This window comes from Pezoporus wallicus, unplaced genomic scaffold (genome assembly GCF_028554395.1).
Source record: "Pezoporus wallicus isolate ANWC-B61680 ecotype Strahan unplaced genomic scaffold, APGP_CSIRO_Pwel_v1 contig_2908, whole genome shotgun sequence".
Taxonomy (NCBI): Eukaryota; Metazoa; Chordata; class Aves; order Psittaciformes; family Psittacidae; genus Pezoporus; species Pezoporus wallicus.
In genome coordinates this window covers 6,620,794-6,648,097 of record NW_026642179.1, presented here as the reverse complement: position 1 = coordinate 6,648,097, position 27,304 = coordinate 6,620,794, and the positions used below count along the sequence as shown (strand labels likewise).

At 37.0% G+C, this 27,304-nt stretch overlaps 1 protein-coding gene across 5 annotated transcripts in view; it reads right to left on the bottom strand.

The window, feature by feature from the left end:
* Positions 1-92: 92 nt before the first annotated feature.
* The window catches only part of DNM1L (dynamin 1 like), a 43,601-nt gene continuing 16,389 nt past the window's right edge, over positions 93-27,304 (bottom strand). For 2 of the 5 annotated variants that reach the window (XM_057427866.1, XM_057427870.1), the window contains 17 exons: positions 22,476-22,522; positions 21,309-21,380; positions 20,634-20,720; positions 19,657-19,819; positions 17,939-18,059; positions 16,747-16,878; positions 16,282-16,488; positions 15,975-16,095; positions 14,496-14,651; positions 14,297-14,386; positions 13,207-13,299; positions 11,011-11,067; positions 9,791-9,868; positions 7,355-7,519; positions 6,613-6,722; positions 4,109-4,268; positions 93-2,648 (listed from right to left, as the gene is read on the bottom strand). In XM_057427866.1, the coding sequence (XP_057283849.1) occupies positions 2,592-2,648; positions 4,109-4,268; positions 6,613-6,722; positions 7,355-7,519; positions 9,791-9,868; positions 11,011-11,067; positions 13,207-13,299; positions 14,297-14,386; positions 14,496-14,651; positions 15,975-16,095; positions 16,282-16,488; positions 16,747-16,878; positions 17,939-18,059; positions 19,657-19,819; positions 20,634-20,720; positions 21,309-21,380; positions 22,476-22,522 (1,916 nt within the window). In that variant the 3' untranslated portion in view covers positions 93-2,591. Of the gene's footprint in view, positions 2,649-4,108; positions 4,269-6,612; positions 6,723-7,354; positions 7,520-9,790; positions 9,869-11,010; positions 11,068-13,206; positions 13,300-14,296; positions 14,387-14,495; positions 14,652-15,974; positions 16,096-16,281; positions 16,489-16,746; positions 16,879-17,938; positions 18,060-19,656; positions 19,820-20,633; positions 20,721-21,308; positions 21,381-22,475; positions 22,523-23,705; positions 23,745-27,304 lie in introns of all 5 variants that reach the window. The other 3 variants (XM_057427865.1, XM_057427867.1, XM_057427869.1) reach the window with 3 other exon arrangements.

Below are 27,304 nucleotides of genomic sequence, written 5' to 3'. Positions count from 1 at the left end.
TTTAAACTAAGTAAGGTGGACTGGCAAACATTTGTAAAACATCAGTCTAATCTGGGATTTTTTCAACCACTGCCTTCATTACGTTTTTGGGGTTTCTTTCCCATGGTTTTCCCATAATTTCTTTTAATGGTGGCAATAACAGAAGCATTTTAAGTATTTTCAGTCAATACCAGACAAGCTGTTTAAAAACCATGAATAGCCACTAGAAGTGTGTCTACACTATCAGTTCTGCAACTATACAAGAACTAATAATGTAAAAGTGCACCAGGGCAAATGCAAATATACAAATACAAATATAGCTAGTTATGCCATTAATTTGTAAGACCATGTACGTCCTGCCACCGGAACTACAAGTCAGTTCAAAACTTTATTTCTGGGATAATTAATTTTGTGTATTATCTATTTAATATCAGGATTGTTACAGCATGGATTTTTAAAGACTTGCATTATGGATTTCAAATCATTTCTTGGCACTCAAACATTACCGAATTCATAGTGTCTGTGAAACAAAAAAGTCATAATGTTTCAAAACAAATTAACACTGGAAGTTTCACATGACATTACAGTTACCAGTTACAGGGTGTTTTTTAAATAAATGGAATTAATTTGCTTTCTGCAGCAGTATTTCAAAACTCAACATGTCAGAATATTTCTTCACAAGATACTCTTGACTGAACTTTGGGAGTTAAAGCTTAGGTAGCAGTTCACTTGTAAATGGCTCTACCTTGTTGCGAACATACTTCTTCCATGTCAAAAGGAAGAGAGGTGTCATGTGAATTCCAAATAGAAACGTACTGATTTTGACAACACTATTAAAAGTTTTTCCTGTTCACCAGAACTGATTTGAAAAGTGGCCTGCACTTCATTACAGACACATTTCTCTTAAACTTGGGAACTACCACCCCAGGATACAATGCAAGAAGCTTAAATTACTTCCTTTGTATTCATTACTTGTAATGCATACATCATGACTTTTTAGGCTGTTTAAAAATACAGAATATATTTTTGTGTTCCGCATGGATTGCTCTTAGGATCATGCATAAAGTATCCAAAAGCTGCATCTGTCAGACTTAAATCCTTTTGCTTACATTGATGCCCAACTGAAGACTACCATCAGAAAAATACATTTTTATACAGACCTTGTAAACTGGGGTCTTAGTAGGTGTTTTTTTAAATTTTCAATCTTTAGCAGCTTACAGAAGGAATTCCATTTCTTTTAACTGATGAAATGAGGAAGGAACTAAATATGGTATTAAAAATCTCATTATACTGGCCTACTAGCATAAAAGAAAGCCATGGGTGATAACAGCAGCATCCTATTTTTCATGCAAGTTGTGTTAAATATCGGCAACACCACAGTAAACATTTTTACTTTGTACAAAAGTGAATCTACTTGAAAAGTACATGCAAGTGTGCTGACTGGATTTTAAATAAATTTTTATTCATAAAAATTAAAAATTTTTACTTTGTAAAGGCTAGTGTGATCAATATTTATCTGTATAAATTATAATCAGAAGAAAATAACTCATCAACTTAATTTCCAACATAAAATTCCCTCATTTTAGGATTGTCATCAAAAAAGGGGAAAAAACGCACGCTACTTACAGCACAATAGTATTTCCTCAAAAGTAACTATGATCTCTGTTATAAATACTCCAATACAACAGACTTTCTGTCATACTGTCATACATTCCAAAATTTGGAAGAAGTTGTAGGGCTCCCCTTCTCCTTGGCCAACTTAAATCTGTTTTTTAAAGAAACACTTATTATCCTGTTACAGTTTTGAAATCCGCTTTTATTTTTCAACTCTGCCAGAACAAATTTACTATTGGACAGTCCATGGGGCTTGGTCCCAGGGGGGAGAAAGGGAAGGTGTTCTTGTACCCGATTATAATCCCCAACATTCATACACAAGATCCAGTGCACATGAAGAAACTCTGCACCTACATTTTAGTAGGCTGCTGTTGTTCGCAAGCTCCAGGCTAATTCTTCCTACACAATACTCCATTAATGAAGTTCCAAGTTTTGTCTGCAGTTTTAACATTTGAGGAAAAAAAAAAAAATTGGGGACACACATATTAATACCGTAAACATCTCTACTGTGCTATAAAATTGATACCTCCGTCATAATGCATGCAATATAGTCATGAAAGAAAATACTTGGTGCTCTCTTCTCTTCACAGTATTTAAACTTCTATTGTAAAAGCAGCTTAAAACTATGCCACAAGACTACACCATCCATCTTAACCACAGGCAACCTGTTTAGCAAGTCAGGCACTGGAACTTTAATGTTTTTTCCCCAAGTTCAAATGAGACTGTCACTGAAACAGCAGGCTTGGTCTGCTTTAATTTGCTCCAGAAAGCTGGTAAAGAAACATTTAGAGCCATTTATTACGTAGATTAAATACAACTTATCAGCATATTTTTCTGTTTGCAAATCAAACCAGCTGTCTTTACATGAGCAGATTTACACAGTTGCAGTACACAGATGAAGAGTTCATAAATAAAAATTCTACTCCGTATACCATGCCTAGCAATTTTCAAGTCAATATAACCTCCAATGCATATAAATAGTATGGCTGGTACAGTCTTCACCACAGATGTGTCTCACGAATCTCTGCAATGATTTGACTGGCTCGCTGCAGGGCCTGCACACAAAGACAGAAAAGCCAAAGCTAGTTTTTGCGAAGAGATTTTTCAGAGAGTTAACAGCAGGAGTCTTGGGAGTATAACATTAAAAATCAAATTAAAGCAAATCATTATGAAATGAGTGGTACCTGCAACAACACTGATTAACAACTAACTCTGAAGCCTTCTATCTGCAAAAGATTATGCATGTAGAAAGCACCACAAAGCAAAAGATAGTAACAGAAGCCTTCTATCTGCAAAAGATTATGCATGTAGAAAGCACCACAAAGCAAAAGATAGTAACAAAACTTAGCACAGGTCTCATTACAAAATTTCCTTAGGCAAGAATTAAAAATTGAGAACTAATCTTCCACTTAGAAGCAGAAAGAACTCATTGTTACCACTTCGAGCAACTTCTACACACTCAGTGTTCCATTAACACCTCTGTTTGTCTTAACCTTCTGTATTGATAAATAAATCTGCAAGAAGGGTAGATTTTTTCACCACACAGAGGTTTAAAGATTTAAACCTTTCTCAAAATAAGAGAAACTGCATGTATTTTGTATCATGTTCAGCATTCTGATGTATTCATTACAGTCTAGCCTGCTAAACTTTGCAAATTGAAAAAGCTTAGAATACCAACTAATACTAACATTATTTAAAGTATTACTCCAAGTTGGATAAATCTGGGCTGAGTTTGGTCCTGTGAAGTTCACAGTTTAAGACACTACTAACAGAGAGCTGCCTTCACTCAAACACTGATCTTACATAGCAAAACTTCCTGCAGGCAGTCTTGGGCAAGCAGTATTCTCAGGATACCCAAATCCCTCAAACATGCAGTCTGACCACACTGCACATGAGAGAGAAGCTCCTTCAGTGAGCTGAACTGGCAGAAGGACTCTTTTCTCTGCAGTTCAGTGCAAAACAGCTTATTTCTGATGCAGATGATGCAGAAACTGATACACCACATGAACCATGAAGAAGCGAGTTCTGTTAACACGGACAGGTTAAAAATGCACTGTCTTACAGAGGCACACAGGGTCATCAAAAGTGAGTCCCAACATTCCACAGTTCATATTATGGGGTGCTGTCTACATATACCAGCCATTGGCCAGCAGGCTCTGTGTGAAGCACAGACATGAACAGCACTTAAAATACTGTAAACTTAATCCCCCAATAGAGAACTGCTGAAAACTATAAATAAAAGCAAAGTATTTAAACCAAATGTATAAAATTGATCAAAACAGCAGATTAGAGCTTCTGCTTTCTGCCCAAAATGTAGTTTAAGTCACTTCTGAAGTACTCAATCTACATGACACTTTCTGGTCACATATTGCTTTTAATTCTAAGAGAGAAGTAATACAGTGGCATACATTAAAAGCAGCAAAGAGAGAAGGAAAGCAAGTCTTCAAAAAAATTTCACATTTATGTGGCTTCAACTTAATTAACTATTCCCATAAGTTCCTGATCTTTTTAATACCTTTAGCATGTCAGCTGCCTCTTTCCTGCGCTGTGCCATGTCCTCAGATTCCGTCAGAAGGTCATCCAGCAACAAGGATTTATATAGCTGGCCTACCAGCTCACTCTGAAGAGTATCTTTGACGTGGTTCACCAGAAAATGCATCACTGCTTTTGGCACACTACAAGCACAAAAAGATTGTTTCTCCAGAAAGGATTATTCAAAACCAGCTCTGCCCTAGATTGAAGAATGCACAGTGTGAGCAAGTAGCTACACACAACCTTGGCTCAAACTATCAGGAATTTACCACCATCATAAATAAAAACCTCTCTCCCAGGTAAATATAGTCTCCTGTACAATTTAAGAACTGCTGAATGTCTTCGAAATAGTATAGCTGCATTGTAAAGACCATGGATATATGTATTGTGTAAAAAAATCAGAATAAATTACTTTGCTCACTAGAGACCAACCTGAGTCTCCATTTTGCTAGGCATGACAAAAAGCTAAGTATTTCAACCCTAAAATCAGTCTTAATGTATGAATGACAAAGGAACAGGCAAAGAAAGAATTAATGTATTTGATCTTACTTAGCAGATGAACTGGAAACAGGATCACTCAAGTTCAAACACTGGGACACACTATCTCTGATATCTGAGAGCATAACATGAGAGCAATTTAAAACTGCAGCTGGAGATAGAGTGTGAAAAACATATTTGTCTGGAATGGATGCAGGCAGCAATAATCCCTCAGAAAAATACTATAGAATCTGTAGAGCAACACTTAACTTCTATGTCAGGCTAAGACACCTGAAAGAAGCCACTGTCTCAGCTTTGATTTCCATGCCACTAAGCTTCCTTAAAAGAATTCCAAGTGTTGCATGTAGCAGAACCTAATTTTCTTTGGGAGTTCAGATATGTAAAGTGGTATTTTTCTGAAGGAATGGGGGGAAATATTTACATAAATATTGGCAAAAATCAAATCATCATACTAATGCAGTACCAAAATCTTAGGGTATTTAACAAAGGATCAAAAAAATAGTGCAGATGTCTTACGTTCTGCTGCAACAGTTATTTTTCTCCTTCTTAGTGGCACAAGAAGCCAGAAGGAAGCAGAGACAGGACACCTGACCCAAACTAGCCAAAGGGGTATTCCATACCACAGCACATCATGCCCAATGTGTAAACTGGGAGGAGCCACCCAGAAGGGACAGATCACTGCTTGGGTCAGGCTGGGTATCAGTCAGCAGGTGGTGAGCAATTGTACATCACTTGTGTTTATTGTTTTTTTCCTCTCCCTTTTAGTTTTATATTCTTTCACCTCATTATTTCCCTTGCCATTATCAGTAGTAGTTGTAATATTATATTTTAGTTACTGGACTGTTCTTATCTCAACCCTTGGGGTTTACATTCTTTCGATTCTCCTCCCCATCCTGCCTGGAGGAAGTAGAAAAGGGGGTCAGTGAATGAGCGGCTGCATGGTTCTGAGTTACTGGTTGGGCTTAAACCACAACATCAGGTTATTTCATCAGACTGACAGTAACTGACAATGAAGTTGCTCCCAACAGAAAAATAAAACATGTTAGTTTATACAACATTGCTGTTGTAAGTCTTAGCAGCAGTATTTTGCAAGCAGAGTGGACTGGGAGTTGACATATAACCAGTACTGACTCATTAAGTGTAGTGACCACATCGCTCTTCTCAAGTGTCCATAGCCCTAGATCTATATCAAAGTAATATTCATGCCCAGATCAAGAGTTTTGTTCAGAGTGCTGCAACTGCCACTGTAGAATTAACTTGATAAGGATCATGTGTGTCAAAATTAATTCCCTGCCATGAAATACTCAAAATTGTATTGAGGAGAATATTAGCTTGCTGGATAGAATAAGACTTCTATAGCCTCACAAATCCACTCTAAAGCTGGTTTACAGATTCCTGTATTTCCCCCAATTTCCCATATTTTTATACACACACACACAAAGACTTAAACCAAGTGAAGTTTTCATTGTTCATTGAAAAAGTATGACAATTGTTAAAAAAAACTTTAAAGGCATTTTCCATAGTTGCACACAGCAAAAACATTACTTTTTCACTATTTCCATCCTTATGGTTAAGTATTAGAGGGCTTAGCCACAATAGTTCCTATCTGACCTTCCCCTTTGAAATACCAGGATGGTAAAGCTAAGTTCTGTCATGGCTACATAGCACGTAGAGCTTATTCTGTTCTTTTGCTGCAAATCATCCATGTGAATTGCAGTATCCTCCAGAAAAACAGGTATCTGCTAAATAATTAACTAAACCTTTTACTTACTTAATATAACACAGAGCAAACCATTTGAGAAAATAAATGCTTCTTCAGGCTTAATTCTGAGAATGGTCTACTGCTGCCCCTTCTAAAAAAAAACAAATTCGTATTTTCTCTCTGCTTATAGACATAAGAACATGATAAAATAACTAGATTATATACATGACTCTAGAGATATCACAACATCTGTATGGCTTAAACATTTCTAGGAAGTTTTGTTTTACCTGTCCTGAATGTTCTTCCTGACAATAAGGAAGTAAGATTTAATAAGTCGTTCAATCACTTCACAATCTCGTTGCTCCCGGGCAGAAAGCTTGCGTGCAACAGGTACAGGCTATATAAAAAATTAAAAACCTCAGTTTACCAATTCTGTTCATTTGCATAAGTAAATAAAACTCAAACTGCGAAGTCTAAAATAAGCTCTTTCAGTCAGATAGATGTAACCTGTCTTGCAACAAACCTCTAATTCTTCAGCAATAGAATTAGAGACATTTCAAAAACCAGATCTGTGAAACAAAGTCCAGAAGGCACCACTACTATTTTTTAAAAGCTCACTAAGGCAACTAAGCTCTCCAAACACTTAAAAGATCAACATCTATTTTAAAATTAAGTGGGTTTTGTCTTTAATGATTCTTTTCCTCTAATATAAAAAAAAAACAGAGCAGGAAACTGAATTGACACATGACCTGAGATTTGTCCCTGTATAAAGAGCAACTTAGACAAGTTCACTTGCACAGAAATTTGTGAAAGGAAGCCAGTTATCCCAAATCGTAAGCTGAAACTGGAGCGGGGGGAAAGATAAAGGATTGGCCAAGGAGGAAAGCAGAGAGACTAGCTGGAGCTCCCTGTCCCTATAGTGATAATTATTTACAAATATATATATATTAGTAGCAAAGTTACAAGATCTGGATTTCAGGTGTTTTCTTCCTGAGTCTGAGCTGCAAAGAGTAGTCTTTCATGACTCACCACATCTAATAAGTTTACAGCATGTCCCTTTTGAGGGCTAGCAGGTAGGGCTGCAGTTGGCTTGGATTTTTCCTCTGCCGATGCCTCTTCTGCTTTTGATTTCAGCATTCCTCTCCAGTTGCCTGTTCCAGGCTCCTGAGAGGCATCTCCCGTTCCAGAAGCAGCCTGCACAAACAGCACAATGAAGAAACATTGGAGAGTTAGGACTTGAGAACTACAAAGCAATGTCTAATAAAATCTATTATTACTAAAAATGAGATTTTCACATGTATATTCCCTTAATTCTATTCTTCACATTCTTCACCTTTATTTTCCCTTTGCTGCTTACAGCTGACACTAAGTACCAGTGAGAAGGTGGCTTTTAAAACTCATATATTCTTCCTAATAACGGTATGAAAAACCTTCATGTAGAGAAGGTCCCCAGCATTTTAAGGGTCGATAAATCAATTCTGAAATATGGAATGGTCTTCCTAAATCTTTCAACTTTTACCACACATCCTTGGAGTAACAGAACCTACACTATCACGATCATTCTGAAAGTAATTTTTGAAGATCACCACAGTGATTTGGTATCTTATTTAAGCTGAGGGTTTTTGCAATAACAGCTAAAAAAAAAAAAAAAAAGAAATGTTATGCACATTTATGCTTCCAGGTACTACAGTTATGACCTTATTTGTGCTCCCAGACATCAATTTCCAGAAGGTTTCTTTTTTGTGTACCAAACAAAATCAAATTTAAAAAAAATAATAAATAAATAAAAAGCCCCATCCTCTGGAAGATGAGAGTTTCTGGAATATACCAGGCAAAGAATGACTCACTGATCTCCTGATAAAAGGATGTAACACCCAACTCTCAACCATCAGGAATCACTGGATGAAACAATTATTAGCAGATGGTATCTACCACTGGATAAATCAGTATTATTACAAAACAAACAAAAACTAAAACCTAAACAAACAAACAAAAAAAACAAACACAAAACAAAAACAAGAAAAACCCAAACCTTCACAAGCAAGCAAACAAAAAAATTTAGAAAAAAAATCTCCAAACACACAAAACAACCACTAAAACCCCCAGTTTATTTTAATATGGAATAGTGGTAATTTTTATTCTGTACCTTTCCATAAGCTTCACATATGTTCTATTTACTACTGTGCTTTATTGTATATTCAAGGTCATTCAAGGTTCTGAACTACTACTACTTAAGCCTTTTTTCAGAGCACCAACAGCTGCATACTGGGAGGAAATCCTGCTAAACTGTGCATATCAAAATTTAATCAAAATTGTGCAGTTGTTCAGAAGCAGTGTAAAAAATACACTGTAAGAATTCAAATCAACTTCTGCTAGTAAGAGGGAACCACTAGAAGGAAAACTCCAATACACTATTTCTGATTGCAAGACAGATACTCAAAAATGGCAAAAATCCCTATGCCACTCTCATTCAGTATTACTGTGGGGCCTCCTCTGTATCCAAGGTAATTTCAGAAACACAGCTACAATCTTTCACAAGACAAAGAGTGGTGAGTATGTACTACCTAGTAAAGGACAGTTATTGTGGGAAACACAAATGTAATTAAATTTGTCAGCTTCCTGCAACGTAAGTCACAACAGTAATCTCACAGTAGCTCTTGATTTCTCCTTAATGTTTGCAGCATATCAGAACCCCTATACTAGGACAAAAGTAACAGTTAAAATTTTACTAATCACAGGATTTTGACTTTTAACTACTTTGTTCAGGACAGAAATGGCAGCTTTGCACTAGAAGCTGAATGTGTTTATGCAATAAGGCAGAATGGCAGAGACCTCTTGGAACTCCTAATACCCAAACCTGTGACTACCCATCTTTTCTGACTCCAAGTGAAAGCAATTAGCAAAAATATCTTTACAGTAATGACCTGTTATTTTAACATGAGAGACAGCACATCTAAAGTGTAAAAAAACACTACAAAACACATTTCACAAATATAAGTAAACCAGGGACTGCCCAGCAACAAAAAGGAGGTTCAGTTTGAACAAAGCCTACAAAGATTCCCTGCAGGAAGCAGGAAACTCACATTTTTAGCTTATCTTCTGTTCTCCTTCTTTAACTGTCAACACATTAAAAACATGCAGTTTAACAATCATGCTGAACACTTCTGATTACAATACTGTTGCACCAAACAATCCATTGACTACACTTTGAGGCAAATTATGTCATGTACTTACACCACAATATATTGCAACCAAGAGTTCAAACGGAGCAGTGACTTTGCCACCTAATGACACATCTTTACTTGCCACTGCACGTACTAAAATCAGTAATGCCAAGTAGTCTATACTCCGTAGGGCACACTGTATGAGTGGCAGAGCACTAAATACAAACTGCTTTCCATACGATATGTGGCGCACAACAGAAATGTGCATGCAGTGCTTATAGGAAAAAAAATTGAGACAGACCTTGCCATCAGCCTCAGCAGAAGCAGCAGTAACAGTCTCCTGGGAAGCAGGTGTCAATGCACCTGGAGCTTTAGTAGACTAAGGGAGGTAAAAAATTCAGGAAGGGGAGGAAAAAAAAATAAAATTCAACTGACCACCAAATCTACCTAGCAAATTTCATACACTTTTACCTACTAGCATCTTTAAAAATCCAGAAAAGGTAATGGGTTGAATTTGAAAGCAAAACATTAATACAAGCAGAAAAAAGAAAACCCAACAAAAGAAATGCATCTCCAAGACAAAGAGTCACAAGACTTTCAATTTATTTAGCCTTCAATTTCGTTTCAACTCCTACACTGATGATATGAAGTCCATAAAAAGAAAGATAAAAGAGCACTGAAAACAATCTCTAGGTAGCTACTCTGAATTCCTACTTCATCCATCAGCTGGCTTCTACTGATTAAAGGCAGTAAAACTAGATTTAGCCTGTGACTTCGCCTCACTTTTTAAGCTAATGAATTTAATGAACCAATTTCTGTTGGCTGTAATAACTCATTTTACAAGCTGTAAGGAGCTTAAAGTATATTCTGTGTATTTAGATTCTAAATACATCACATAATATTAAATACCTAACTGTCAAAGACACTTGGTTCTTCCACTCACATACTTACTTGTCACTGAAATAATCCCCAAACCTGGTAAAACTAAGCAAGCTCCAGATACAGAATGCAAGACTTATTTAGGATGATCAACTGAAAATGCCACCTCCACCATCTTCTTAAAAGAAAGCAAGACTGCAATAAATTGCATTTTTAAGAGCAACTTAAAAAAACCCCAACAAACCAACCACCAAGTCACTATGTGGCACACTGAATATATTTTTCAAAATTACTGTTTTGGCCATAAATTTAAGCATGCAAGCTCTGACTCCCTCTTCAACATCTGCTAGCATCTTAAACCTTACCTCAGACAACATTCAAGCAAGTGTAATATTAATGTAAATTTAGACGCAAGTCTTCAGAAATCCTAGAATTAAAACCTGCCAAAAACTGCACCTTTGGAAGAAGAAAAAAATAACATCCCACTTCTATTTTATGAAACAGAAAGAAGACAGACAATACCTGGAAGCTGCCAAGACTGTTACCAGGGCAGCATATCAAAGTTTCCAATACTTTGACCGGATCAAAGGGGAATCCATTAAACTTTAAATAAATAAATAAATAAACCCAACATCTACTTACCTTGTCTCGTGGCACAGCAGAAGGCAATTCCCGGGCTAATCTGTTACGCCTTTGTTCCTTTAAAAACAATCCAGCAAGACCTCAATTATGTATTGCTCTGTATCAACACATACAGAAGATTCATATTTTACAGACGACTTACATTTTAGAGACAACACTAGTAATTTCATCTCATCCAGTGTCATGTAGTCATACTATAATCTTATGAAAACCTCTGTTATTTAGATAAAAATCCTCTGATTGCCTGGTCAAAATTAAATTCTTGATATAAAAATTCTTGCAAAAATTTTTGCAACATGCTGTTGCAACAGCACAACATGCAACAGTGTGCGCTCGCAGCCCAGAAAGCCAACTGTATCCTGGGCTGCATCAAAAGGAGCGTGACCAACACGTCAAAGGAGGTGATCCTACCCCTGTGCTCTGCTCTCCTGAGACCCCAGTTCGAGTACTGTGTACAGTTCTGGTGTCCTCAACATAAAAAGGACATGGAACTGTTGGAACAAGTCCAGGGGAGGCCCACGAGGATGATCAGGGGACTGGAGCACCTCCCGTATGAAGACAGGCTGAGAAAGTTGGAGCTGTTCAGCCTGGAGAAGAGAAGGCTGTGTGGAGACCTCATAGCAGCCTTCCAGTATCTGAAGGGGGGCTATAGGGATGCCAGAGAGGGACTCTTCATCAGGGACTGTAGTGATAGGACAAGGGGTAACGGGTTAAAACACAAACAGGGAAAGTTTAGACTGGATATAAGGAGGAAGTTCTTTACAGTGAGGGTGGTGAGGCACTGGAATGGGTTGCCAAAGGAAGTTGTGAATGCTCCATCCCTGGCAATGTTCGAGTCCAGGTTGGACCGAGCCTTGGGTGATATGGTTTAGTGTGAGGTGTCCCTGCCCATGGCAGGGAGTTTGGAACTAGATGATCTTAAAGTTCTTTCCAACCCTAACTATTCTATGATTCTATGCTCAGTAATCAAAACTAGAGCCTTTAAAAAACAAGATCAAAGCTACACAATTTGGCTCACCATAGACCCTACAGCTCTCATTAAGCTTTAAATCTCCACAGTATTCTAAACGGTATTATTCTGTGGTCATTAGGGTTAACTATGATTAACCCAAAAGGAAGAAGGTGGAGGTAGAATTCACTTTATAGCAAAACAGAATGTGAAGCAATCAGGACAAAGATCCAATTTTTCTTGAAATTAAGAATTAAGTGCCCACTGCATAAGGAGAAGATGCTTTATGTGCTTTGTTTCTTCAAAAATTTCAATGTCCAGTTCAGGAAAATGTTAGGAAGGAGCTAATTTAAATAACACATGATAATACAATAATCTCATATGGTCCAACTTCACAATATCCTAATTTTTGAACTCATGGCAGTTTGCATACATGTTGTTTCGGAATTCAATTCAAGAACAGTCTACCAAAGCTAATTCAATTTCATACCCACTCAATACAAAATTTACGTATAGAAGAAGTTAAATGTTAAATCTAAAGAGCAGAAATGATAACATAAGCATTTAAAAAAAAACCAAACACTACTATGAAAGAATGCGTTGCGTAAGCAGGGGAACAGAAGAATATTAGTGAGCTCTTAGATTAAGTACTTCAAGAAAGAATTGAGCAGATCAGTTGTAGACAACTGCTTCTCTAGGATGATAACAGCAACAAGTATTCTCAAAACTGAGCATGGAAAAAAAGAAATATTGCTAAACTTGTAAACAGCTTATGAAAGATTAATGGAGAGAATTGTCTTAAGGAGACTGAAGTGCTTCAAGACAGATTCAAGAACCTGAATAGAGAAAAAATATCTGCAGTATCATTTCACAAATGAGAGGAACATTATAACTATTAATACATTCTGTCAGAAACAAAATGCACTTACTTCAACATTAAAGAGTATTTCACAGCTGTCTATTTAAGGTTTCTCTTCCAATATTTCATTTAATAGCCAATACACAATTAAAGTGCCCATCTTGTTTTCCAGACAGAAATACAGACAGAATTCTTTTCAGTGAAATATCAACCACTGTTACTGAATGTAATATGTAATAGAAATCTAACAAATCAACGGGTCACAATAGTATACCCATATTTGTAATACATCATGTTTCACTGAAATAAATTGAGGCATTTGTTCTTTCACCAATTATTTAGGCCCTCACTAAGTCTAAAGACTTCTTAAGAGAACGTATTTTCTTACCTCTATGTTGTTATTCATTAACCCACAGGCATCAGCAAAGTCTGGATGTTTGGTATTGATATAAGCTAACTCAATGGCCACTAGATTATGAACCTGAAATGCAATGTGATTAAGAGTTCAAAAATTCTGTGAGTAAATCTAATGCTAGTGAAGATCAATGACCTACAATCTTAGAAAGTGTAGTTAAACCATCTGTAGCAAAAGACCGTTCTTGCTGCCCCAAAGACATTAGAGTTCTGATACAAAAGGCAAGAAGGGAATTCATTCAATTCATCACAATACATTCAGACCTTTAGCTGTTTTGGATGTTACATCAGTTTAACTGGTTTGCTTCGTCAAGCTAACCCCTCTCCAGCAATAAACAGAACAATTTATAGCAATTTAATAAGCTTTATAGTAATGAAGTGAGCCAACTATTCAACCTTCAGCCACAAGCCACATAACATTTGACCCGGTGAGAGATGGCTCAATATGGGGGATAACGAGCATAGAAAAAGATTTCTGCTTTTCACATCAAACACAGTCAATAAATAAAACACTTTGTTTCATCCCTAACAAGCAGCTTAAAGCAGACTTCTATATAAAAATGTATTTATTCAAACTCAGAAGTTGAAGTTTTAGTTTTCACTAGCTAAAAGGCATTATAAGGAAAAAAAAAAAAAAAATCAACGTTTTGCACTGATTTATCTCCTAAGCACACAGAGTAAGGACTATAAATTAATTTTCATTACTGCATCCTGAACTCTACAGTAAATGCGCAGCTTATGTTACAAGGGAGGGAAATATACCTACATCAGAAAGACTAAGAGATGTTAAATCCAAGTTTTAATAGCATTCTTCTTGGCAAATTGAGACATAGAGGACAATAAGATGAAGAGGCGTCCCTCCATCCCTTAGTTTTTTTATGTATCTAACTTTTAATATAGAGGAAATCGCAAACCATGTAGATATTAAATACCTAGCTATTCAACAAATATAAGCTTTCTTTAATGATTTGGGTTCCTGACATTACAGAGCAAACGGAAGCATGAAGAAAGATTCCAGAAAACACACACTTTTTCCAGCAAAGTTATGGTAGATGGCAAATTACCATTTCATTTGTGACAGGGAGCCTTCTACGCAGAAGACAGGTCACTACTTCAACTATGGCATCGTGCAATTTAGGAAACCTCAATAGTTCCTAAAAAACAAAACAAAAATTTAGCGATGAAACTTCCAGAAATTTTAGGGAAGTGGGGAGAAAAAAAAAGCCCAATACTTACAACATAATTCTATCCATGTATTTTTACCTGTGTACTGTAATTACTACAATGCTGGATAATCCTCTGCATTTCTTCATGAACTAGCTCCACACAGCGCAAGCTAGGTTCTTCTAAACGTTTGATTTGCCTTTTTACCAGCAATTCAAATGAGACTTCAGGAACAAACAAGGCAGGACGGGGACCCTAGTTCATAAGGAAGGAAAAAGCTGTGAAATCCTGTATTAAACTAATATGTATTTCTAAGTAGTAATAGCTGATGAAGCCCAGAATAAATGACATCATGGTGCTTGCACCCAAAAGAACACTCAAAAAAGATCTTAAGTGTAAAATATGTTAAAAGAATAATTAAATATAAAAGCTATAAAATACAGTTATTACCATTAAGACAAACTCTGTATTAAATAATGATTAGCCAGCATCCTTATAGAATCTTGAAGCTTTCTATCTGCTAATGTCATTCTAGCCTTAAAACTATGACAATTCTTTCACATTTGTGGATCCCAGTTTAAATGAACTTATTAATCATAAGGCAAAGACATCCTCTTCCTAAATTTGACAGTCATGGGCATATAATTCTTACCACAAGATAGGTGGGTTTTCTGTTAAGTATAATCATAATACTGTGTCAATGATTTACAGTGTTTGAGATAATTTAATTTATGACCATACAGACCAATCCTTAGCTATAGGTAAAACATTTTTTACCTGGAATTTCCCTTTTTTTTTTTATTTAATTAGCTTTAGAAACACAAAGATATATCACATAAGACACTTCTTATGTTACTAAATGCTGTTTTACATTTTACATTTACAGAAGGTTAAAAGCATGCACACAGATCACTGCCGCAGAGTACCAAAAGCACTCTAAATTTAGAGTAATTACTGACCATGCAGAAACATGTCTGTCCACACCTAAAAGGACACAGTACAAAAGCAGGCATAAGTGTTTGACATCCTAAGTCAAGGTTTAAGGTGTGAACATTCTATATACTACAGAATTTAAAAGTGAACATACTCTGTTAATTCTTAGCAGCACCAATTCCCATATTCACAAGACATCAAACCTATCACATGAACACTCAACCATTGAAGAGCTGTGTCCTTACACAGAATTAAAAGATCTGAACTTGTCCTAGGCCATACATCTCAGCCTGAATCTTCATAATTAACAAAATTACTTAATCCAAAATAATTGAGGCAGTCTTACATCATCATTTCTGTAATATATAATAGCTTCAGTATCAGGTTGCCAAAGCTGACCATGAGCTTTCAGCCTGTAAGAGTAAGCATTTGACTTAAACTTATTCCACATAGCATAATGGCTGCAAATTTGGATATGGTAATTTTTCCACTGAAAATATCAATAAGCAGGATTCAGCCTCTTCATATTAACTCATTCATCCGAGATCATTAATTCATAGGACTGAAGAAGCATGAATTTGTTGAAACCTTATCTTCAAAGCCAAGGTATAGCAACAACACTTAGAAATACAGAAGAACACTCACAGTGGCATTTCTAATGGCAGTCAGAATATCAATTGTGTTAAGGCCACCCAGTGGGTCAACAGATTCTAAAGTTCTTCCAAAAGTCTCATGAAAAATGTAACAGATTCTTGCTCCACCACATCTGAAATAATAAAATAACAACTGAAGTAACAAACAATAAAAAAGTTCTCATTGCAAACAGTTTGGAATCAAACTTTTTTGAGTATGTTATGTTCTAGTACAGTAATATTGCCAATGAAAGCCATCAAGAGCCACTGCATCCATCTAATTGCTCAGTCAATATTCTAGAAAACCACTTAGTACTTACAGCTCTGAAGTCTCTATGTATTTTGCTGTTCCTTCAATAGTGTTACAATATTCTGTGGCAAATTTGGTAATAAGCTGCAATAAAGTGGCACTTTTGTCTTCAACAGGTTCCCCATAGCTGTTTAGTAGAGACTGGTACTGAGCAGCTAAAACATTGATTCTGGTTTTCAGTTCTGGCAAGCAATCTCTGATATGATGCATCAGCAGCCTAAAAATGGAAAACAGTCCCTCATTAAAAGGGAGGAAAAATTTCAGCTTTATAAGCCCATTAAAACAGAGGAAAGATAGAATATAATCACCAAAGGAAAACATTTACTCCAGAAAATTACAGTAAATTCAGAAATCAAGTTTTCCTTAATGTACCACTGTACAGTACCAAAAGAGAAAGGAAATGTATTTCTAACACACCAATATATTAGAGTATCTTTAAAAACACATTTATTTTACTTTATGTAATATGTAATACCTGTTCAGTGTTCTAGCAAGATACTTGGTTCCATTTCGATTGGCTAGGGAAGGATACTTCTTTTGAAGAAAACCATACTCATCACGAATGGAATCGGCTACACTCTTCTTATTGTTAATATCCAACTGACTCCTTAAGTTAAGAGAGAGTTACAAACTAGTTAACAGATGCAACGTAAAAATAATTTACATTTTTGCTTGTCTAAGCAGGACATCTAAAAGCTGCTTTTTGCTCTCCACATGTAACTTCTTCCTGAGATAACAAAGGGTTTTATTTGTTGTTCCATGCAGCACACTCAACAAATCAGTATGGGTAGCAGCTGCACACAGACTAAGCAAGGCTTTTATTAAAACTACATGAGATTCAACCCAGCTAATGCAAAAAATAAAGTGAACAGTAAGATGGCTATACATATATTGGGCTGCATCAAAAGACCAGCAGGTCAAAGGAAGTGATTCTACTCTGTTCTCATGAGAAGTTGGGGCTCTTCTGCCTGGAGAGGAGAAGGCTGTGTGGAGACCCCATATCTGAAGGGGGCCTACAGATGCTGGACAGCGACTCTTCATTAGGGACTGTAGGAATAGGACAAGGGGGAATGGGTTTAAACTTAAACAGGAGAAGTTCAGGTTAGATACAAGGAACTTCCCTACTGTGAAGGTGGTGAGGCACTGGAACAAGGTTGCCCAAAGAAGTGGTAAATGCTCCATCCCTAGCAGTGTTCAAGGCCAGGTTGGATGGAGTCTTGGGTGACATGGTTTAGTGTGAGGTGTCCCTGCCCACGGCAGGAGTCTGGAACTAGATTATCTTAAGGTTCTTCCCAACCCTAACTATTCTATGACTCTATATGCAATTAGCACTAATATACACAAGATCTGTAGTCGATCACTGCTAATGTGAACAGCTGACCACAAGGATCCCTCAAGCTAAAAAACAAGAGTGGAAAGAAGTGGTGGCACTACAGTTCTTTTAGAAGCAGCATCCCTACTCCTTTCTAAATTAGCTGCTGGTTGAATGGAATAAGGACAGACAGGATTTTGACAAGTGGGCAACAAACTGGTTGCTTGCCTGTTCTTAAGCGTATTTCAATATAATGTCATCTTATTCTTAAAACCATATTCGTGGTTAAAAAAGGCTGAAAGTATCACTTTGTATTAAAATGATCTAAAAAATAACATTAATGTGCCAGACCAACCTGTTCACTACTCCAATGATACCAAGTTTGACTGGAATCACCCTTCCCATGAGCACATCCATAGCATCAGTGCCAGCATCCATGAGATCCAACTTTGTAATAACAGCAAGGGTTCTTCGACCTACAAAAAGGAAAACTCCAATGTTTTGTCCTGATCAGGGTAGCTAAAATTCACCATTCAAAAAGCTCTTTCACCGCATAAAGTTTAATACTGCAAACCAGCAGAGACCGGTTTGAACATGTGGTATTTGTCTCTGGAGCCCCTTATTATGAGGTGTATAAGGAAGTATTTATCCAGTACTACTCCCCTCACATACCTGGTAAAGAAAAAGGTTTAGGCACCATGCAGTTTGAAATTACACTCATTACTGACTACAACAAACATTTTTGCATACTACATGAAGTTAGAGGTGTTACGAAGAACTTGTGGAGAAGACTAAGTAGGGCAAGCAGGGGACTCAAATGTGAGTGGACTGAACATATTTCTAGCACGTACGTAGGACCAGACACAATGGCAATCTGTTTGGAACTGTATTTGAAATACAACTACCCACTGGAGAAGCTGCTAAAGGAGAAAACAGGCCCACTTGCAGCACAGTGCATCATATACATAGGCTCAAAGCTCCAAGAGACCAAACTGGTTAGCTCCAAGAGACCGAACTGGTTATCTCCAAGAGACCAAATCTCCAAGAGACCGAATGGAATCCATTCCTTGGAATCCATCCACTGAAGAAGCTTTAGGGGATTTAATTTTGCTAATGAAACATATTTTATTGAATATGTGACTGAATGTTTTCTGAATTAAAACTAAGCTTCATATTGGACACTGTGGAGGAAAATGTGACCTGAATACACTAAACAGGTAAATATTGCACATCTAGACAGAGGTTAACATGGACAGAAGATTCATCTGGGACCTTGGTATTCCCTAGGCTTTTGGGTCTGAAACAAAATATGGCAAGAACTTTTTCTTTAAAATATAACACACTTTTAGGGTGTAAAAATAAACCATTTACCTCAAGAAAATCAGTATGTTCTTGGGTCCTGAAACTTTCAGATGGATACAAGTCAGAAAGTCTACCTACTTCAGTAGTTCAGGTTCTCACTATATACCATTATTCCAACAGAACCTGCAACATGAGCTGCCACTCCAGACCTTTACAGTTTAGAATTTTGGGAAGTGATCCAGAAGTCACAGCTGATCATTTTTACAGGGGTAAATTAATTCTTAGTAAAAGTCACTAGACTTACAGCTAGACAGTCAATTCTTAGTTGCGGGATGGCCTATTCTACTAAAAGAAAAAACCTTGGACACTAAAGCATGAATTCATCCTAACAGACAGCTGTAAACTACTGAAAAAAAAACAACCACCAACCAACCAACCAAACATATCTCAAACTTCCCAACATTCTGTAATGCCATTTTGCTGCTCTGGAAACAGAAGTGGCTCCTATGACTACTAAAATAGTTATCTGGCCTGTGACTACTAAAATAGTTGTTTGTAAGCCAGAAATCCATTTGATATTAATTCATCACAGCATTCTCCAAGTTGCAGAGAATTCAGCAGGAAGTCCATGGGCAAACAGAATAATTGCATTTTCTAGGAAAGGCAATGACATTTGTTTTGCTTCCTACTTTTTGCTCAAACAACTGCAGTTTTAGGACTTAACTAAAAAAAGAAGTTGAATTACAGGATCCAGTTTTTCTTACCACTTACCATCTGGATCTACCTCCCGTGCAATTTTAAGTGCTTCTGAAGTGGCCATGTCTGTGTTAGCAGCTGTGACTGCCAGAATAATTGAATTTGGGTTGCTGATGAACTGAAGGATTAGCTCTCTTATTTGAAGTTCAATATCCTTAGGCTGATCACCAACAGGTACCTAGAGGAGAAAAAAAAAACAAAACCAATGCAGAACTGTTCAAAATTGTATATTTATGCCTTTGAGAGACCACTCATTGAAAATTCATATCCTGTACCATGAGTTTTCCAGCCCTTTCCTTCCCCCTTCACAAACAAACACAAAAGAAATGAAAGATCTTGAAAGGTATACAAATCAAAACCACCCTTAAAGAAATAAGAATCAATTCAAATTATTTGATACTGTTGTTAAGAATTTATTAACTAACTTTTTATTAAGAACCACCAAGAACCGCCTGCACAACTGGCAGAGTAGGGTGTATACGTGCACAGGCAAGGCAAGAAGTCATCTTGTCATCTTCATGGCACAGAAGATTAGTTAGTCTAAAACCTGAATAAACATGACCTGAACATTTCTTCTAGTTATCCTTACTTTACACAACTTCTTATGCAAACTATACATAGCAAGTTGTGGAAAAGCCATAGGGAAAACATTTTTGAACTTGTCAGCTACCCATCTATATCTGCAGGTGCAACTTTGAAACTTCCAATGCTACCTCTTCTACTAAAACAACATGCAGTTTGCACAATGCTCCCAATCCCTCAGCTGTATATAGGAAGAGGAAGAACTTAAGCAAATCTACCTCTGACAACAGCAAAGAGCACCAGAAACCAAATCTCACACCAGAAGATGGTGGCATCTCAGATTTATACAGTCAACTACTTAACCTGAGGAAAACGTCAATAATACAGAATAATGCCAAAGTATGAACATACACTCTTTTTCAAAATACACTGTTCACAGTGAATCAAAAGAGAAGCATTCTGCATCTCACCTTTGTCATTCCAGGTAAATCCACAAGAGTCAGATTTACAACATTAGATGAAAAAATCTTAAGATGAATAGGTTCAGGACTGATCCCCTAGAAATATGATAGTAAAATTTGATCACTGTACTGGATTATGTAAATGCACCATTCAGAAAGCCAAAAACTGTTTTTCATACTAGAATTCTTCCATCATACACATTACAACTATATGGTGAGGAAAAAGACAGCTACATCTGCACAATTCCTTCATCTCTGGAAGCAGCCCTATTTTCCAGCCCTATTCCATCTCTGGAAGCAGCCCTATTTATGCATAAACGCTTACCACATTTCAGTGATTATACTGATATGCAAGAACAGAATACTCAATTTTCTAATTACATGTAAAACCATGTATGTGGAAAATGAAAGCAAGTTTAACTCAAAGTTTTGGTTTTGCACTATTATTAAGGAAGCTCTGAAGTAAAGCAACTGCAATTCTTTGCATTTTCTTTTAGTTGAAGTCATTTACCTCACAAACCCAGTGGAAAAAATAAAAAAATTAAAAAATCTCAAGCAGCAATACCATGCTCTTCATTAGAATAGTTCAATGTTTTTTCACTTCCAGATGCCAAAACTGTTGAATAAAGGTTTAAGCAGCAAGAGAATCTACAGCAAGACAATGACAGACAGTGCAACATTTACCTTATTATTTCCTGAAATCCTCTCTGTTTCATTTTCTATTTCCTGACGAATTTCATCAAAATCTGTATAGATCTGAAGTATGGAAGAAAAAGATTTTTTAAGAATCAAAGACAGCATCCACTTACCCAATTGCAAAATAATGCTCCCTTCTCCAAGAGACACTCTGTAACTCAGTACACAAGAGGTGAGAAAAAATAACTATTAGACCCTAAACTAATGCTAACAGCAGTACAGTGCTAAAAGTTACAGAATTTGTAATCTTGGTATTTAATCTGTTGATTAATACCGTGAGATGCAGTTAATAACCCACTATGTCAGACAATGTATAAAATAGTGTTCACTTAAAGAGAATTTCAAACACTTAATTCCATGTTAAATCTAGTTGCAATCCTCTGAAGTTAATAAACAACATAGAGATAAGAAGAGGTTCAGGATACAAGAGCAGGAAGAACAAGGGCAGTTTCATTTCAAATTTCTTCCACTCTTGCCAAAACTATTCTCCTTGCACCAATCCAAAATATGTATCATAGAGCTACCCTTGCACAGGTTCCTTCTGCATTCCTCTCTAGATTTCCTTCAATTACTAGTACTCTCTAGAAGGCAAGGAAACCATTTTAAAGTAATAAACAAATTCATCTGCCAACAGAAAGGTTAATTTCTTGGAATAAAGATTTAAGCTTTGACTCTCTCACTGGAGTCCTAGGTCATCTCATCTGTTTCTCCCCCCAATGCTCATTAGGCTCTTCCTTCCTTGTCATAGCTTTCTGATAAATCTCTGAAGTAGCCAATTCTTCAAAAGAATGAAATGACTTGTGATTATATACTTCCTTGTCTTTACAATGTCCTTTCTAATTTTGTCAACACACAAAAAAGAAAAAAAAACCCTAACAAAATAGCACAAAAAGGATTAAGATAAGTAACTTGGCAGAATCAACGACCCTCACTACAGACAACCATTAATAAACTTTCCATCTTAAATTTAAAAGTATGTTTTCAGCAGTTTTCTACTCATAAAAAGCAAAACAGAGAACCTTCAATATTCTGGCATATAGTATAGCAGGCAAAACAACCTCCTTTTTGGGAAAGTCGAGGGAAAAGGTATGTAATTAAGTATATATATGATAGCATATTTATGACACTGCTACTCCATCATCGGAGTAAACGTACCTTATTTTTGGTGTGAAGAAATTTACCCCACTCTGCAGCATCTATCTCTGAAAACAAAGAATTGATACATGAGGAACAGGAAGTAGATCTTTCAATTTCATTTTTCCAAGACCCTGTTTGTTGGAAACTACAATAGGAATTTTTTTCCCCAAGCAGCAAAATTAGTCTGCTTTTTACATTTAGATGTTAAATAGCTCATACATTTATGATTCTGCTGTATGATTGCATACATTTATGATTCTCCTTATGTAAGCATTGCATTTCATTACTCTTTAATTTGCCTCTTTTGCACAAGTCCATCTTCACAATTGTGACTGAGCCAGTCATAAGCTATCCCCCCATTTTTCAGAAATAGTCTAGTCCATCAAATATCAGCTCACAACAGAAAACAAAAGAATTATTAGCAGTAGTTAAAAAACCTGAAATAAACACTAGCTTTTAGCATCTTTACCATGCAAGTGAGGTCTAATTACAGCTGAAAGAAAAAGTTAGAAAAACCTGTAGAATGAAAACCAAGCAAACAGAAAATACGTAAGAACTCTGCATAGCAATGTAGTCTTAGGAGGACATGTCTCTTCCCAAATCTGTCAAGGACCAAACATCTTAAATCTTGCCAGTCACCACTGATGTCCAGAATGACTTGGGGCTATTCAAAAGAAGTCCCAGAAAAAGCAGTTCTGTCAGTTCCTGCTTGGTAGCACAGCAGCATTCTGAGTTACACTGTGAGATACTGACACTTCCACAACTAGGTTTCCAAGTAGTAGTGATAAATTCCATTTACAATTTTCAGTTTGTGGTTATTTCTCCTCTGTTCCCCAATACAGCAATCTGCTCTAGAAGAACAACCTACAAGAAATGTGGCCGTTTGGCAAACAGTTTACCTACAATCAAGTAATCTTGCAAACCATTTTTCCACTCAAGTTGAATTTCAAGATGCTGATCAATAGATTTTTTTTTTTTTTTTAAGGATTTGGGAATTAAAAGTGCAGGAAATTCTATGAAGCAGCAACGGCACAGAAGAAAAGCAAAAATCATCTCATTCTAATGCAACAACGTCAGAAAACTAAAAATCAACCAGATCACAAGACAGCAAAATAATCAATCAACACAGTAGCCAAAGTGTAAAAGTAAAAGTGTAAACAACAATAAAGTGCCATGAAATGTATGTGATTAGTGTGTATAAGCATGCACTTTATGCGTAGGGAGAAAAAGCAAGTGGATAAAGGCAACCTTTAGAAAGGTGTCTTGGATTTTTCCATGTAGCAGGGTCTGCAGTTAAAGAGAAACAGCATTGAATGATGTTTAAAATTTTTAATCAGATTTAATATAGCATTTTATTAACTTTCAGTACCAGACTGTATTACAAAGATTACAAATGCATGCAGACAGATGTGCATGCTATTCTACTATTGGTGAGAATGTGTAGCATATTAACATTATGCACAGAAATAAGATCTTAACTAAAACACTGATAAATTATGCATATTATTCAATACAACTCTATACAAAGTTTACTTGATGATAACATTATTATTGCTGCTAATCTAATTCCAACGGCTCACAATATTTTTATCAGAGCACAAGAAACAGTACCATTAGCTTCTGCAAAACTGAACTTCTTTGGTGAAGTATGTTTCTCATCATTTATTCATGGCATGAACAGTAAAAATGTTCCTTAATCCTTCTTGTCACTGGAAGTAACAGTATTGTACAGGAAAGAAACCTGAGGTCTTTCTAATGCTCAGCTAAAAAAAAAAAACCACACCAATATTATGGCAGTTCTGAGACAGATTTGAGAAGAGACAACATTAGCTATCACCCTTCTCAACTTTTCATTTTCTGGAATTATTTATGGAAATCCCATTACAAAAAAAAAATTCCAAACTTTTTATTGAAAGCTCAATGAGTTTACAACTCTTTTTATGTTACAGCAGTAAAGAACCATGGAAGTGCAAGAATCAAAACAAATAGGTGAAGACATTTTTGGCAGGTTCCTGTTTGGCACACAATGCAAGTAACACAGCAACAATCAATTTATCAGTTTGGAAAACCTAGGACATCTGGGTAGTTACTTTAATATCCTGCTCAGGTCAGTAAGTTAAAAGTTTATCATCAATGGAAAATTGCTGATTTAGATGGGACTGAGTCCGTTAAGGAAAAAAAAATTAAGAAAAACATACTACTTTTATCCTTTCTGTTCTGCAGGCACCTGAGCTATGAAGAAACCATTGTTAGGAATCAGCTTTTGTTTGTCTTTGTTGGTAAACAGGCAAAACTGCATACCAGCTTCCAAAGTAAGTGCAAAATTAAAGGGCTCATTAATTCCAGGTTATTAAGCAGGTTTGGTTTATTTATAGTTCAGAGAAAATAAAGCAAAATGCACATATGGGAATAAACTACAGTATCTTCAAGATCGCATTGCTCATCTCCTTTTAAAAATTGAATATAATAAAGACAGGCATAAAGCCAGGAAGAAAGAGATACAGAAAGATATTGTCACCATTACATTTGAAAGACAAGGACCAAGCACTCTGGTGTTATGTCCCTCAGAGGCAGATCGCATCCTCCTAGGACACACTGGTTTAGTCTTAAATTACTGCCCTAGAGAGGGCAGAGGGGCCCAAGACTGTTGGCTGATATTCAAGGATCACCTACTACGAGCTCAGGAGTGTTGCACCTCAACTAGAAGGAAGTGTAGCAGAAGGGCCAGCAGACCTCCCTGGATGGATAAGGAGCTGCTGAGGAAACTTAGAGGGGAAAAAAGAGGCTTATAAATGGTGGAAGCAAGGACAGGTGGCTTGGGAAGAATACAGGGATGTTGTCTGGGAAGCTAGGGACCAGGTTAGGAAAGCTAAGGCCCAGCTAGAATTAAACTTGGCTAGAGATGTGAAAGATAGCAGGAAGGGATTCTATAGGTACATAGCAAATAAAAAACAGACTAGGGAGAATGTGGGCCCTCTCCAGAAGCTATGGGGAGAACTGGCTACACAGGATTTGGAGAAGGCTGAGGTTCTGAATGACTTCTTTGCCTCAGTCTTCACTGGCAAATGCTCTGACCATACCACCCAAGTCTTGGAAGGTAGACCCAGGGAATGTGAAAATGAAGACCTTGGGCCCACTGTAGGAGAGGATCTGGTTTCAGACCATCTTAAGTACATGAACATACACAAGTCCATGGGACCTGATGAAATCCATCTGCGGGTCCTGAAGGAGCTGGCAAATGAAGTTGCGAAGCCACTGTCCATCATATTTGAAAATTCATGCCAGTCAGGTGAAGTCCCCAGTGACTGGAAAAAGGGAAATATAACCCCCCTTTTCAAGAAGGGGAAATTGGATGACCCGGGGAATTACAGACCAGTCAGTCTCACCTCTGTGCCTGGCAAAATCTTGGAGCAGATTCTCCTGGAAGGCATGCTAAGGCACATGAAAAACAACAAGGTGCTTGGTGACAGCCAACATGGCTTCACTAAGGGGAAATCCTGCCTGACCAGTTTGGTGGCCTTCTATGATGGGGCTACAGAACTGATGGACAGGGGTAGAGCAGTTGATGTCATCTACCTGGACTTGTGCAATGCAATTGACACTGTCCCACACGACATCCTTGTCTCTATATTGGAGCGACATCAATTTGATGGATGGACCACTCGGTGGATAAAGAACTGGCTGGATGGCCGCACGCAAAGAGTTGTGGTCAATGGCTCAATGCCCAGCTGGAGACCAGTAACGAGTGGTGTCCCTCAGGGACCGGTGTTGGGACCGGTCTTGTTCAACATCTTTGTCGCTGACATGGACAGTGGGATTGAGTGCGCCCTCAGCAAGTTTGCCGATGACACCAAGCTGTGCGGTTCGGTTGATACCCTGGAGGGAAGGAATGCCATCCAGAGGGACCCTGACACACTTGTGAGGTCGGCTGATACCAACCTTATGAAGTTCTATTCTACCAGGTTTGTGGCGGTATTGGAATGTGCAGCTAGGTACTAGGTTTAGTTCTATGTATAAATAAATGCTTTGGTTTAGGATAATCTATTAATTTTTTAAAATACATATAAAAAAAGTAACCAGAAGCATTGTGTTTTAATTTGCTAATATCTATGGATCAAAGGAGACTCAACATTTTATAAGCTTTAATAAGCCACGTTTTCTTTGCTACAGGCAGCACAAGAGAAGAGTGAAGCCGTAATAAATGGCTTAGTCATTGCTGCAGCGTTGGTGCACACAGAGTGAAGGGGAAAAAAAAAAAAAGTGAAGGAATAAATGCAGTCTCCTGAAGTGTACACAACAACAAAAAAGAATCTCATCTGGTCCAAGTATAAGCTTTTAGAAATATCACTTTATACACTGGGAAAACTCTTGCCCCATGCTTCTGAGGAAGTCTATACAGAAACCCCTTTAATATTTGAGAAAAATTACCCACTAGCTTGCATATAATGCAAAAGAGTTTTTAGGAAAGGAGGAAGGATTCGCATTACTCCAATTGCAAGAATGTGCAAGGCAAGGAGAAAATATTTTAAATAATCTACACTGAAAAACCCAACATTCTGGTTTACATGTAGAACTTATTTTTTTTTAAGCACTGTAGTTTCACTGGTATATCGATCTTCCACACATTAGGTTACTTTCTTTAAGGCAAAACTTCAGCTGAATTAATCACCTGTTACATTCAAGAGTCAATGCCAGATAAAAGTGTGCAGAAATGACATTTTGGTCATTATAAAATTAAGTATTACAGATTATAAGAAATTATTTAAACAGTGGCTATTTAAAACAAACAGATACTGCCTTTCAAAAAACCATCTCCTGAATAATGCAACAGTCCCTTTGCCTTTCTG